The sequence below is a fragment of the Cyprinodon variegatus genome, unplaced genomic scaffold (assembly GCF_000732505.1).
Source record: "Cyprinodon variegatus isolate N-32 unplaced genomic scaffold, C_variegatus-1.0 Scaffold278, whole genome shotgun sequence".
In the NCBI taxonomy this organism is placed as follows: domain Eukaryota; kingdom Metazoa; phylum Chordata; class Actinopteri; order Cyprinodontiformes; family Cyprinodontidae; genus Cyprinodon; species Cyprinodon variegatus.
In genome coordinates, this window is record NW_015150731.1 from 786315 (window position 1) to 799088 (window position 12774).

Consider the following 12774-nt stretch of genomic DNA (forward strand, 5'->3'; position numbering starts at 1 on the left):
TATCTATCTATCTATCTATCTATCTATCTATCTATCTATCTATCTATCTATCTATCTATCTATCTACTGTATATATATATATATATAAATAAACAAACACATTTTTTGTTATTTTTGTACATATTTCTGGAAAATTACCTGTTTTATTTCTAAAGAGGAAATCTATCCCTCTGTGGCAACTTATCATCCTTCTGCTATGAATATCTATTTGTACCAAATCTTTCACTTCCTGGGTAGCATGTTAGGATGTTGCTTCAGTGTTTCCACATAATCTTCTTTCCTCATGCGGTACATTTTCAAGATTTGCACCAATCCTCTTCTGTAGCAACACCCACAGTATAATGTTTCCTCTTTTTTTCTTCCAAATATAACTATTGGTCTTTGTAGGAAACCCCCCAAGTGTAAAAGGTTAGAACAATTAAGGCCCCTGTCTCGGTTTTTTGTAACGACTATGGCAAAATAGTTGGCTTTAAATGTGACTTTTGGGAAAGGGCTTCTTCCTCTTTGATTGGTCTTAAAACCATACTGGTACAGGACTCGCTAGCTATGGTACATTTTGTAGCAAAGCTTTAGTCAGATTAAACTATTAGAAGCTTATTAACTTATGACATCTTTGTTTTGCCATCTTCTAATTTTGAAGAAGCTTTAAGCTGTTAGCTAACTTTATTGATTTTAGACCTTGATTTACCACTTATCTTGAGAAGGCATTATTTTTAAGCTTTTATCCATTGAGGTATAAAACTCTGTTTTCTGTGCTGCATTGAAGTCAGCATCAACTTCCATATTTTGTGGTTTCTGTTATTCTGAATCACTGAAGGTGATTTAGATCAAGGTATTTTTCAGTCAATCTCAAGAGTTTTTAGACCTATAGATAACACCATGCAAACACAAATGATCACATCAGGTGTTCCCATCAACAGGGAAGCTCTATGCTTGAAATCTACTGAATAAAAAAAAAAACTTGTTCTGACTGTGGATGTTGGCTGTTTTGCTTCTGTCTCTGGTATTTAAGGGGTGATTCTTTGCTGTTACCATCTATTTATTTTCCATTAAATTGGCAAATTTTATCGGAAATTTGGACATATGCTTTTATTAAATAAAAGCTTTGTCATTCATGCAGAGATGTGTGTGTACAAGAGGCTCTCACCATCCAACCAACATACAACGAGCTGCTGTCCCGCATGCGGTAAGCACTATCCAGTCCTCTGTTACTAACTGCTTCTGCTTTAAAGTTTACCTGCTTCAACTTTTTTGTGGGGAAAGCAGAATATCATGTTTGGAAGAGTTGGTTTGATGTTCTAGTTTTGTTACATCTTACCTATGTGAGAAAACAGGCATATAGGTGCCATTAATGAGCAGTTATTTAGCTGTGCAGGGGTAAAACAATTATGTGCCACTTCACACCTTATAGATATGTGATAATAGCCTATTTTATAAAAAAAATAGGAGTGAAAATTGGGGACCAACAAAGCACAGTTTCCCATGTGTGCTTTTGAAAGGGAACTGTTGACAACTCCCTCTTAAGGGCAGACTATACTCTAGCAGCAGTGTGTTGCAGTGAGCTTGTTGCAGCGTGGTCTGCACTCCGTGTATACCACATCACAACGGAAGAGGGACAATCAGGAACTAGCTGTGGGTCTAGATATGGCCAAGGCAGTGAGGAAGTGGGGGCAACTTTCTTCCCTAACGGAGGGACATGAGGGCGAAAAAAGCAGGAATCCAGGTGAAAAAAGGTGTCCCAATGTGGTGACACACCACGCTCTTCAAGCTGGTCCAACCTCACGAGCCGTTTTCCGCAATGGCGGTCATACAAACAAATCAAGCTGGTAAGGTACCAAACAGGAAATATGCATAATGTAGAGCAGATGTAGATTTGACCAATCAGAGGCCTCCTTGCCGCTTCACTGTCTGTGGTCACCTGCAATTTGGGAGAGGTGCAGCAGAGTGTGTGCGGAGGGGACGGGGACATCTCTGCGTTCACCGCAGCACCTACGCAGACAACCTAGTTTCCAAGTATAAATCGGCCTTTACTCTACACTAAAATGGTTTCCTTTCTGCTTTTTAAAACTTCAAATACTCTAAAATGTTATTCAAATTACACACGTTCACCATATATCTTTTGAATTCATGGAATGTCATTGAATGTCATGGAACAACCAAAAAGATATTTATATTTATTAAATATTGCCATATGTTAACAAAGTAGTGCAGCCTTATGACATAGAGGTGAAACAAATCTTGATTTAAAAAAAGTTTCCATACCAAATTCATCCAGGTGCTTTCAAAAGTCACCATATTAGCAGATAAGAGTTCCCTTGTGTGCAGTTCTCAGGGTAAATACAGGTGTTCTGCACCAGCTTCAGAGGTTTGATAAAGAACATAAGAGACAAACAGAAGTGTGAGATTGTCTTTTCACATCACACCTGTCATTTAAAGATGGAGGATTTTTAGTAAGACCCGCCCTCTCCACTTAAAAAAAAAAAATGCGAGTGCAAGAGCATGCATGAGCCCATTTCTCTTTGTGCACACCCTGTTTAAAATGTGCTGTTCTCATGGCTCATACAAGCATACTGTGTCCACAAACAGAGGGGACTATATAGTGGACTTTATAGCATTCTCAGTTAACTGGCCATTCGGACAGATCCTTGCTTTTTGCTCCTCCTCCACTGCGCCATGCCTTTGCCATCTTTGTTATTAGTCGCCGCTGACAGGTAGCGACAGCCTATGGCAACTGCGAGCCACTGTGACAGCAAATCCCACAGTACTTTGCGAGGAGAGCTCTCCCAAAGCATCCACAAAGCATTTCGGGATATATCTGCGTCTTCTGAGGCCTTTGTTTTCTTCACTTCATAGAGTGAATCTTCTTCATTTATGGAAGAAGATTCAAAGAAAGACGACAACTGACTCCCTGAACTCACTATTCCAACACTGAATAGCTGTTTTCCATGATGGCATAGCACATCTGGGCCTTCTGCTTAATATCCATGTTTTCATCCTTACCTTATGCAAATTTTGTGCAAATTTGTAAAATGTCAAAGAAAAGAGTGCAAATTAGATGTGCTTCCAGCAAATTAACCAGGCAACGCGAAGCATAATTTCATTGATTGATGTTATGCTTCACTGTATTAAACAAGGCCTGGTCTATATAAAGCCTCAAACTCACTGCGGATCCAGACATTTGAATTGAGAAAGCTTCCCGGAGGGGAAGCGAAATGTCTTCAAACCGTGGAAACCAAGTCCAGTGGATTGTTTTTTAAACGTTTACGGAAAAACAGGAAGAGAGTGTAGCAAACTAGCGAAGACCACAGATCAGTAATGGGACTATGTTTTAACTTAGAGATTCACTAGGACTGAATTAGAGAGTTTTTTGACATAGGTACTTTAGGCGCTCGCACCCCGGCAGAAGAGGAGAGAGAAGAGCTAAGAAATGATGATGATAAATTGGCAGATTTATGAGAATGGAGATGTGTTCCCCTCGCCGGAGCCTGGACTCTGGTGGTGGACTGGAAGATGAAGGAGGAAGGAAGCTGAACTGATTAGGACCAGGGCAGTGGAGAGGGAGGGACTTATCTCTGATGTGGGTCTTGGATGCTACTGACTATTAAGGAGGCTTGGAAATCATGAAAAAATTGAAAGAAGTAGATCCGAAATACATGCCAGCCTGGATATGCAGGTAAGACTTAGCAGAATCTTCTACATTAAAAGTACTCCTTAGCTCCATCCATCTATTATCATTACCATTTTCTCCCTCTAAGTCTTTGTCAGGGTCGTGGTGGGACCGGTGACTATCTCCAGCAGTCGGGAGAAAAGTGAGAGGCGGCGTAAAACCCTTGATAGGTCGCCGGTCTGTTGCAGGGCAACTCCTAGGCTCCATTTTAGGAAATAGGTTGCAAGTTGGCATCTGGTACATTCCTTATTACATTGGCAAGTATTTATCATACATGCCATCCAAAGACAAGGCAGAAGTGCATTTCTAATGTTTGCATTTAAAACACGGCAGTGGAAATAGAATTCACTTATGATAAAAAAATTTTTGCTACTTCAGAACTTATTCAACAAATTTGTTTCCGTCTCATCTTTAGCGCATTGTATTTTGCAGTAAAGAAAGAACAATGATGAAATTGATGGTAGAGAAATACCACGAAATGAGTTAGGTTTTCTGAAGAATACTAACACAGAGGAATGGAAAATGCACCTCACATTTTCTTAATTGGAAAAAGTTTTCACTTTGTAACCATGCAAAATCCAGTGTCAGTGTTGCCCTAAATTCCATTGAAATACATCATATTTGCAGTCTTTACTCTAACATAGCAGACAGTGGAAGGGGTAGGATTACATTTGCAAAGCGCTGTAGCTGTTCTCTCTGAAATGTTCTGTTTACTGATTAACAATCGTTGACCCCTTAAGCATTTATTCCCTCAATCTTTTCCATAAAGGTTGCAATGAAGTTTCACATCTAAGATATGTAACAGTTTGCTAATTGACATGCCTAGCCTTAGGAGAGCAGATTTTGTTACACACTGCAAAACCACTTTCCAATCATCAGAATTAATCAGATTACATCCTTTGGGACATTTTCTTTTCTTTTCCTCCAGCTCTTCTGTAGCCCCTTCGCAGACTGCACATGTGCATCACACATGTTCATGCTTTGCGCCTTTTCCCTTTCATTCACCCTCTCTTTCAATCTTTCATTATTGCTAATTTAGATAGGTTAGTTCTGTGATAATTGAACCCCCCCTCCCTTCTTATAATAAACTAATTTCCACTGCTCATCTGCTCATTATTGTTGATGTTAGGGCTATTGTGCCCCAGAGTCAGATGGATTACTTTCAGGTCTTGGGTTCTCATATGGCTCTGCTTTGCTAACAAGAGAGAGAGAAGCCGATCAGAGCAAGGAGGGAACTACGGTGGAGGAATTGGGAGGGAAAAAAGGAGAGGATTTTTTTTAAGAGGATGGTATAAAAATGAAAAGTAAATGAAAGTAAATCACATAATTATTTCAAATTCTTATTCTGTTTTCAAGAAATGTCTGTTTTCTAACTTTTCAGAAATGACTTCTTCCTGCACTGTCAGGATGCCGGCTGCAGAGCCGCACTGTGAGGTCTCCTGCACTGTTTTAACTGGAAGTTGATTCAAAGCCTTTCTAAAGTAAAAGCTAGCGTCGTTAAACTCCCTGTGAAGCTAGCCTCCTTTCACAAACGAGTGTTGTTATCATGGAAAGTTATTAACACGCACTATTTTACTCCCCACCAAACCCCTATCTTGAATAATAGATATGTGCTACATGGAAATATATCACTGTAATTTGATCACCAGATGGAAAAGAGCATTTGGTCAATGGGTCATTTTCTAAACGATAATGGAGGTTGGCTGTCCCATGAAGATTTTTGCTTACTGTATAAATTAAACTGCTCCTATGCTCAGTTTGACACTGTCAAAAACTCTAATCTGGCAGCAAACACGTGCTGCACTCTATTCCCTAAGGCTTTGAATAAAACTTTAGGAATAAACTTCAGGTCCTGTCAGTGCAGGAGATACCATTTTGCAGGTCTGCAACAAAGGGTCCTGACAGTTCAGGTCTGCAGCCAGACACTCTTGCAAAAATGATCAAGGCCCCTTACAACACAAAGAGATCCAGTTCCTTTCCAGAAATGCAGAATAAAATAATCCATTCATATGGCCAGAATCCTATTAATTTTGATATTTGATGCTATATTACAGTCATCTTTGTCAAAATTGGGGTGACAGTGGGGTCAGACACAGGAGTTTGCTCTGAAATCGAAAGGTCGACTGTTCACCCCCAGCTCTCAATTTCATTGTGTCCTTAGGCAAGGCACTTCTCCCACATTGGCTCCTAATCGTGGTCATAGGGCCCGATGGCGCCTATAAGGCAGCTTTGCTTGTCAGTGAGCCCCAGGGTAGCTGAGGCTACTATGTAGTTTGCCACCATCACTGTGTGCACGAATGAGTAAATGACTGAATGTATTGCAAACGGTGTATACAGTAAGTACAGGCCCTTTACCATTTGACATTGCCCCTTGTCAGAGGTCATAGGGGGGTATCTCCAACAGTCACAGGGCAAGAGAGGTTGGTCCCACCATGAGCAGGCTACTATCCACGCTAGACAGTTGTATTGAGTTTTTTGAATTTCCAGCACCCTCTGGCAAATGATGTCGCAGCAGTGGATGGTCAATGATTTCATAACTGTGTAATAATCCTTAATTAATTAAAACATTGGTTTTCCTTTTTAATGAACCTGGAATTTAAACAACACAAAAAACATGGATGCCAATACTCATACTAAAGAGGACCTGTTTTTGAGCTCCCACAATTGTTAGTTTAGTTACGGTATTTTTCATCTACAGCAGGAATGCCAAATCAATTTTTGTATACAGAAGTGCCATTACACCTGTCTTTAAAGTCTTTAAAAGAGCCTGTTTCAGCTGTAGAAATGGAACTTTTAATTTCATCGTTACGTTTCCCCACAGTCTGCACTGCTCTGGTATTTTAACTTTGCTCTCATCTACGCCGTGTCTTTGTATACTTTGAAATAACATAGGCCTCTATTCTATGACATGACATGCCTTATTTGCCCTGGTTAATGTTGAAAATAAGTGCTTTTTATTTTCATTATTAAAACTATTTGTGGTTATATAATATGAGGTTACTCTATATTTATGAAAAAGTGTCACTAAAACTTTGTTTATTTACTGCAATTGCTGTATGTTTAAATGCCCAGACATGTGGAGAGCAGAGGTCCACTTTGCATTTTAACCGGAAGTTCTAAAGCCATAACTTGTGATCATGTTGCAGGGGTAGCAGTTTAAAAATTAAGTCAATTATGTTTTGATTTATCTGTCAAAAACCTCAAAAAATATTGAGTTCATGCAATTAGGATGTGAATGAAAATGAATCCAGTTAATAATAATTTTTCTGAGAAAACATTTCTTTAGTCTTGAAACCATTATTAATTAATCCTGCAGTCTGTCTTATTGAATATATAAAACATGGTGATCATTAAAACATTAGTTTAATTTTGGTTTAATTTAAAAATCTGCTCTTATTTCTCTTTTAGGAATGTGTTCAAGGTGGATGACATCGCCCTGAATTACCGTGACCCAGAGGGCGACCTCATACGTCTTCTCGATGACGAGGACGTCCAGTTGATGATCAGGGAAGGCAGACGCCTGCAGCACAGAGTCAAAAGACCTGTTAATCAGTTTCCATGGGAACTGCATGTGACCATGGCATCTGACCTCTCAGTTTATGGTTCTGAACCCTGAGAAAAATATTTCGACATGGATCAAGACAAAATGAAGTAGAGAAATTAATAGTTGGTTATATTGTATTTTACATTTATTCCTAATTCGTTTAGGTAAAATGGTCTTCTCATTTCTTTTAGCAAAATAAAATATTAAAAAAACGTTTTCATACTTGTATTTCTTTTAAGGTTGTAAATCTAGAGATTGTATGGAACATTACTTTGCGACTTAGACAATTAAACATGAAACCAAGTAAAATTAGGTCTGGTGTGTCTGATGGGTTCATAAAATACTCACCTGGCTCTTTTAGTAATGCTTCAGAAAGTGTATCACACTCTCTATATTAATGTAGGGCCCAAGGTTTTCCCAGCATTATAATACCATAAATCAGTAGAATAAACTTTATATGCTAATCACTGTTGCATCCTGCTTCTGTTCTGTTGTGTTTGAGCTGACTGGCTGCATTCTTATACTCCTCTTGTTCTGCAGCAATCACCTCCATCTCATCCAACTACAAACCACTTTCAGCACACCCTCGCTCAAATTCATTCCCTGCACCTGTTCTGCTGCATATATACCAGACTCTCCCAGCCAGTTAGGATCAGATTGCTAAAAGCCATTTAGAGAGTAGGTGTCCTGTGTTTTTGCTTTGCTTGTTTCCAAACCCAATGAGGTTTTTTTTGGAGTTCTCTGTTTGGCTTTTTTCTCTCTTGTACACCTCCTTGTCTCTCTCTGATTCTGGACATTTTAGATTGTCACTCTGCCTTATGAACCTGCTCTACTAGAGGGGCAATGATTAATTTAACAACAATTTAATTCATAATATTATTGATGGTTTCCGATTTGAACTTACCGGTATTCGATTCAGTAAATCTTTAGCCAAATATGTACCCGTGTGCTGATACTGTCATTGCAAAAAGCAGAACTCTAGTAACCAAATACTAGAAAGTGACAAGTTTTTGTTTTTTTTCAAACATCAGCTGCCACATGATCTGGCCACAGTTCTTTGCATATAAACTGACCATGTTGACTTTCCCCATAGAGGAGTTTTTGCAGTCTCTAAATGAACATGTTGGCGTGGCTTATGTTAAGCTAACTGTCAGCTAATGGTCAGCTGAGGTAAACTTGTTGCTGCAGCGGCAGGAATGGTTCCAGGAGCTTGTTAGTAATGTCAAGTAATGTCTGGCTCAGTAACTTCACCATCCAAACAGCTGTTTCAAAGTCTGCCGCTTGAACATCGTTGTGACATTCCAGACGGACAGACTGAAACGACTCATCTAAAATGAAAAAGCACTGCAGCGCTTCAATATCCTAATATGGATAATATGGATTAATTATCTTTTAAAACAATTATCAACAATTTGCCGAACACAGATCGGTGTAGTTGGGTCGCATTAAATGATCCTTATACCCCTATGTTCAACCATCCTCCAGTCTGTCCTGCCGCTGATCTACTGCTGTGTGCAGCCTGCTTTCTGCATAATTTCCCTTCTCTTTCTCACTGGATATTACCTGTCTGCACCAGGATTCTCTCTATTTTTGCAACTTTTTAAAGTTAACACTGTTTGGCTAGAATATTGGGTTCTCTGAAGCCTAGTGTTACACCATATGGATGTGGTGGATTTTGCAAATGAGTTTTAACTCTTGGCACAGCCGAAAGTTTATTTCAAGTTGGAGAAGGATTACTGGAGAAGGATCACTGGAAAACAATTCAGGGAAGTGATCTGTTTCGCTTACTAGGGTTTTCATGTTCTACCCAAAAGAGGAAATACCCCCCATCCGAAAAGTTTGAGAAGGAGCTTCAGTTTCGTATCTGCATACTTTACTTACCGTATTTTATATGCTTCCTCAAGCATTAGCTGCTGTTTGTAGCAGCAAAAAGATTATAGAAAAAAAATGTCACACAAATTTCAACCGTAGAGAAATGTACAAGAATAATATAATAGTGAAGAGTTAGAAAAATAATAAAACTCTGCACTGTAAAGTGTTTTAAAGTATAAATACTGTGCACCTGGAGAATAAATAACCAATATACAGCTATGGATATTTTTACAGTAAAGGATATTTGAAAATAGCAGCAACATCAGAGATGTGCAAAATGACAGCAGCATGTTATTTGACTGACTAAGATAGAAACTGCAAAAATCAGCATGAATGTAACAACTTTTTGAGGGTATTGGGAACAGTGGTGGATATAGTCCTACAGCTGCTGGGAGGAAGGATCTGTGATAACACTCCGTGGTGCGTTTAGGGTGCAGCAGTCTGTCACTGAAGGAGCTCTCCAGTTCTGCAACAGCTTCATGCATGGGGGGGAGACATTATCCAGCAGACATGTTAATTTAGTTTAGGATCCTTTTGTTTCCCACGTCCTGCACTGAGTCCGGAGGGCATCCAATCACAGCTGGCCTTTCTAATCAGCTTATCCAGCTGATATATGTTGACTCTATATAAGATCAATAGTGTTGTTGAGCTTTAAGGACAGAGAAAAAGACATACTTCACTTTGTTACTCATTAAGTTTTTTTAATAGAAATTACTGGTTAGAATTTGTGATCACTGAAAAGCTTTTAACTCTATTTCTAAGAAGAACCTTGATCTCTGGATACTTGTAGGTGTAAATGGTGTTTTTCGAGGTGATAATGGGTGTTTTTGTTTGGCAAAGCACAGCACATCGCCTCACATAACCTGATCACTGTGCTGTGATGATGGTGGCCTGTGTATATAGTGACAGGATGCCTTGATCTTTGGTCTGAAACGGATCACATCTGAAGTAAGTGCTTGGGAAAAATGGTCTACAGTATACAGTTACGGACATTCTCTCAGATTTATGTGAACACACATAAAAATTCTCTAAAATATGAGGGGAAAAAAACACATGATGCCAAAAAACCCTCTTCATACATTCACAGCTACTTATAAGATAGATCCCTGATAAAGTACTTACGTGTTCTCACCATGGGTCTGTATTTCCAACTAATAATAATCTCACATGGGTTGATTATTATTTTTCTTTCCCATGGAAACCCTCACAATTGCCCGAAAAATGTGGTGTTTTCCTCTGTTCTACCAGTTTACTCTATAGGCTCCATTAGTCAGTTCATGAAAGAGTTGTTTGGGTCGTGTTCTTTGGTGGTGCGTGTGGGTGTGATTTGCTGCGCACTCTCATTCATATGGCTGCTTCAATGGGACTCTGCTGCCATTGACATGTTAGCGAGAGTACTGGTGACTGTTTTTTAAGATGGATCACAAAAGCAGCAGCAAGTGCACCTCAAACCCCATCACAAACTCCACACAAGAGTAAGAGGATGAAACTTTTGTCTAGTGTGATGAATATGGCCAAATTGTAGTCTGATCAGCGATGGTAAAAATATGGAGCTTTCAACACATGGAGGGAGCTCAGATCAGAAGGAAAGAGACTCAGTCAGTGATATTTTTTAGAAAAAAGGTAGCGCCAATATTTATACGTTTCTCAATTCAGAAGACATTAGGTGTCTAAAAATACAACTTGAGCAGTCAGAGGGTCACACACTACTTGTCAAGACTGGTGTAATGTCAGCTTGACAGCAGAGGGGGTCAAACTTGCACTATGCTCCTAAAATACACTCACAGTAGTCTAGAGGGACTGCATGCTGGGGCAGTTTGTAGCAATGTTGCATTGCATCAGGAAGGTTTTGGGTTTGATTCCCAGGGGCCCGATGTCCAGGTACTCCATCTTCCTCCCAGTCTAAAAACATGACCATTGGGTTAATTGGCATCTCTAAATGTGTTTGCATCTCTAAAAGCTTGTGTTCAAATTAATTATTTTATTTGTATATTTTACCTCATCCATTGAATGCATTTATTGTATTCCCAAGTTCAAATAAATAGAAATACCCCTTTTATGGTTCCTTAGCAATTTTTAGTAGTATTGTTAAAAAAATTAAATCCCATAATTATGACTTGAGAGTCATTTCTACAACGTAATATTAAGTCATATTTTCCCCTCCAAAACATTTTCTGAGTGTTTGGGACCTGTCCTGCTGGAGCACCCAACTGCTCCAAGTTTCAATAGTCTGGCATAAATCATCACACTTAAATGAAATCAGACTTGTAATGACGGAAAAAAAAACAGCCTACAAACCCCAGTGGCTCCAGCTTTTATACAGTTAAAGCTACTGGAACACCATTGTCCCCCTCTTTGAATATTGTTATGGCCCAACAGGAAAATAATCATATACATCCATTACAGCAGAATACTAGCACCAGTCCTCTTTTGACCCTTTTGGAAAATATTCAAATATAAGCTAAGGCTGTCAGAAACTGAAACACATTAAATAAACTCTGCAGTTGTTAATTGAAGAAATGATCAAATATTCAACCAGAATGATGTCAGAAGTGTTAAAGGTTACATAAAGTGCTTGGTTTCTTTTTGTGTTGCTGAGCACTATTTAGCCAAATATCTTTTGAGACTGGTGTCTATGTTTGAACTTGTCTATACAACTTTTCCATAGTTGTTTACATGGAATTTGTATTAAATTTAATATTTATTGGCTACTTAATTCGTGTTTTATACTTAATTCAATTAAAACTGTTTAATACATAATTAATTTTGTCTTATTAATGTAAAACAGTTAATACAACATTCAGTTCAAAGAGTGTAGGTTAACTTTTCACTAGCACTGAATATAAGAAAAAAATTCAGAAACAGACACGTTATGTATGTCATGTATCTATGATAGCATATTTGTGGGAAAGCTTAATAAACTGCATCTAAACGGTGGTGGGTTGTGCATCTGGTATTGAGGCCTTCAATGTGCACCCCTCAATTAATTTATAATTTTATTCTTAACCCCTTAACATCTGAATTTAAATATATAAGTGTATATGCTTGTGGGTATATAATAACATACACTGTTAGAAATCATTTCTAATGGAAAGAAGAGTATGCCAAGATTCCTGTTCACTGAATGTGTAATAACTGAGGGAATGCACATGCTATTTTGGTATTAAAAAGGTTTTGTTGCATAAGTGGTTAATGTCACCGTTCTCCCATTTTAATAAAAGAAAACACAAATAGTATCCAAATAAAAATTGAAAACATCTGCCCTCTCCACTTAAATGCACATACACAAACCTCTACCCGCAGATTTGATTGAATAGCAAGGCACTAAGGCTGAAATCTCATTGGATAAAACTTATAGCAACCACATAAATATAATGGAAGAATTGCAGCCAATAGAAACTGCAAATAATTAAGAAAGCAGTTTATTTGCAATAAATTAATACAGTTGGCTAGAAGAAAAATAAGTTTAGTTTGTAAATGTAGGTTATTGTTTCTGATTGATTGTAGGCCAGCAGTGTAGGCCTTGAAGGCCCTGACAGCCCACCACTGGATCTAAAGTTGGTTTAAGTGGAAAAAAAAAACTCCATATCATTTTATTTTCTCAAATTTCCATCTGTCAGCCAGTCCAGGGAATTTGACATTCTGACATTTCTCTTCATATCACACCCTGCCTAAGCTACCATGGAGGCAC

At 38.5% G+C, this 12774-nt stretch overlaps 1 protein-coding gene across 1 annotated transcript in view; it reads left to right on the top strand.

Moving 5' to 3' along the window:
• The window catches only part of ncf4 (neutrophil cytosolic factor 4), a 42413-nt gene extending 34773 nt beyond the window's left edge, over positions 1–7640 (top strand). The window contains exons 9-10 of the mRNA XM_015383220.1: positions 1121–1186; positions 7076–7640. Of these exons, the coding sequence (XP_015238706.1) occupies positions 1121–1186; positions 7076–7283 (274 nt within the window). The 3' untranslated portion in view covers positions 7284–7640. The remainder of the gene's footprint in view (positions 1–1120; positions 1187–7075) is intronic.
• Positions 7641–12774: the final 5134 nt, after the last annotated feature.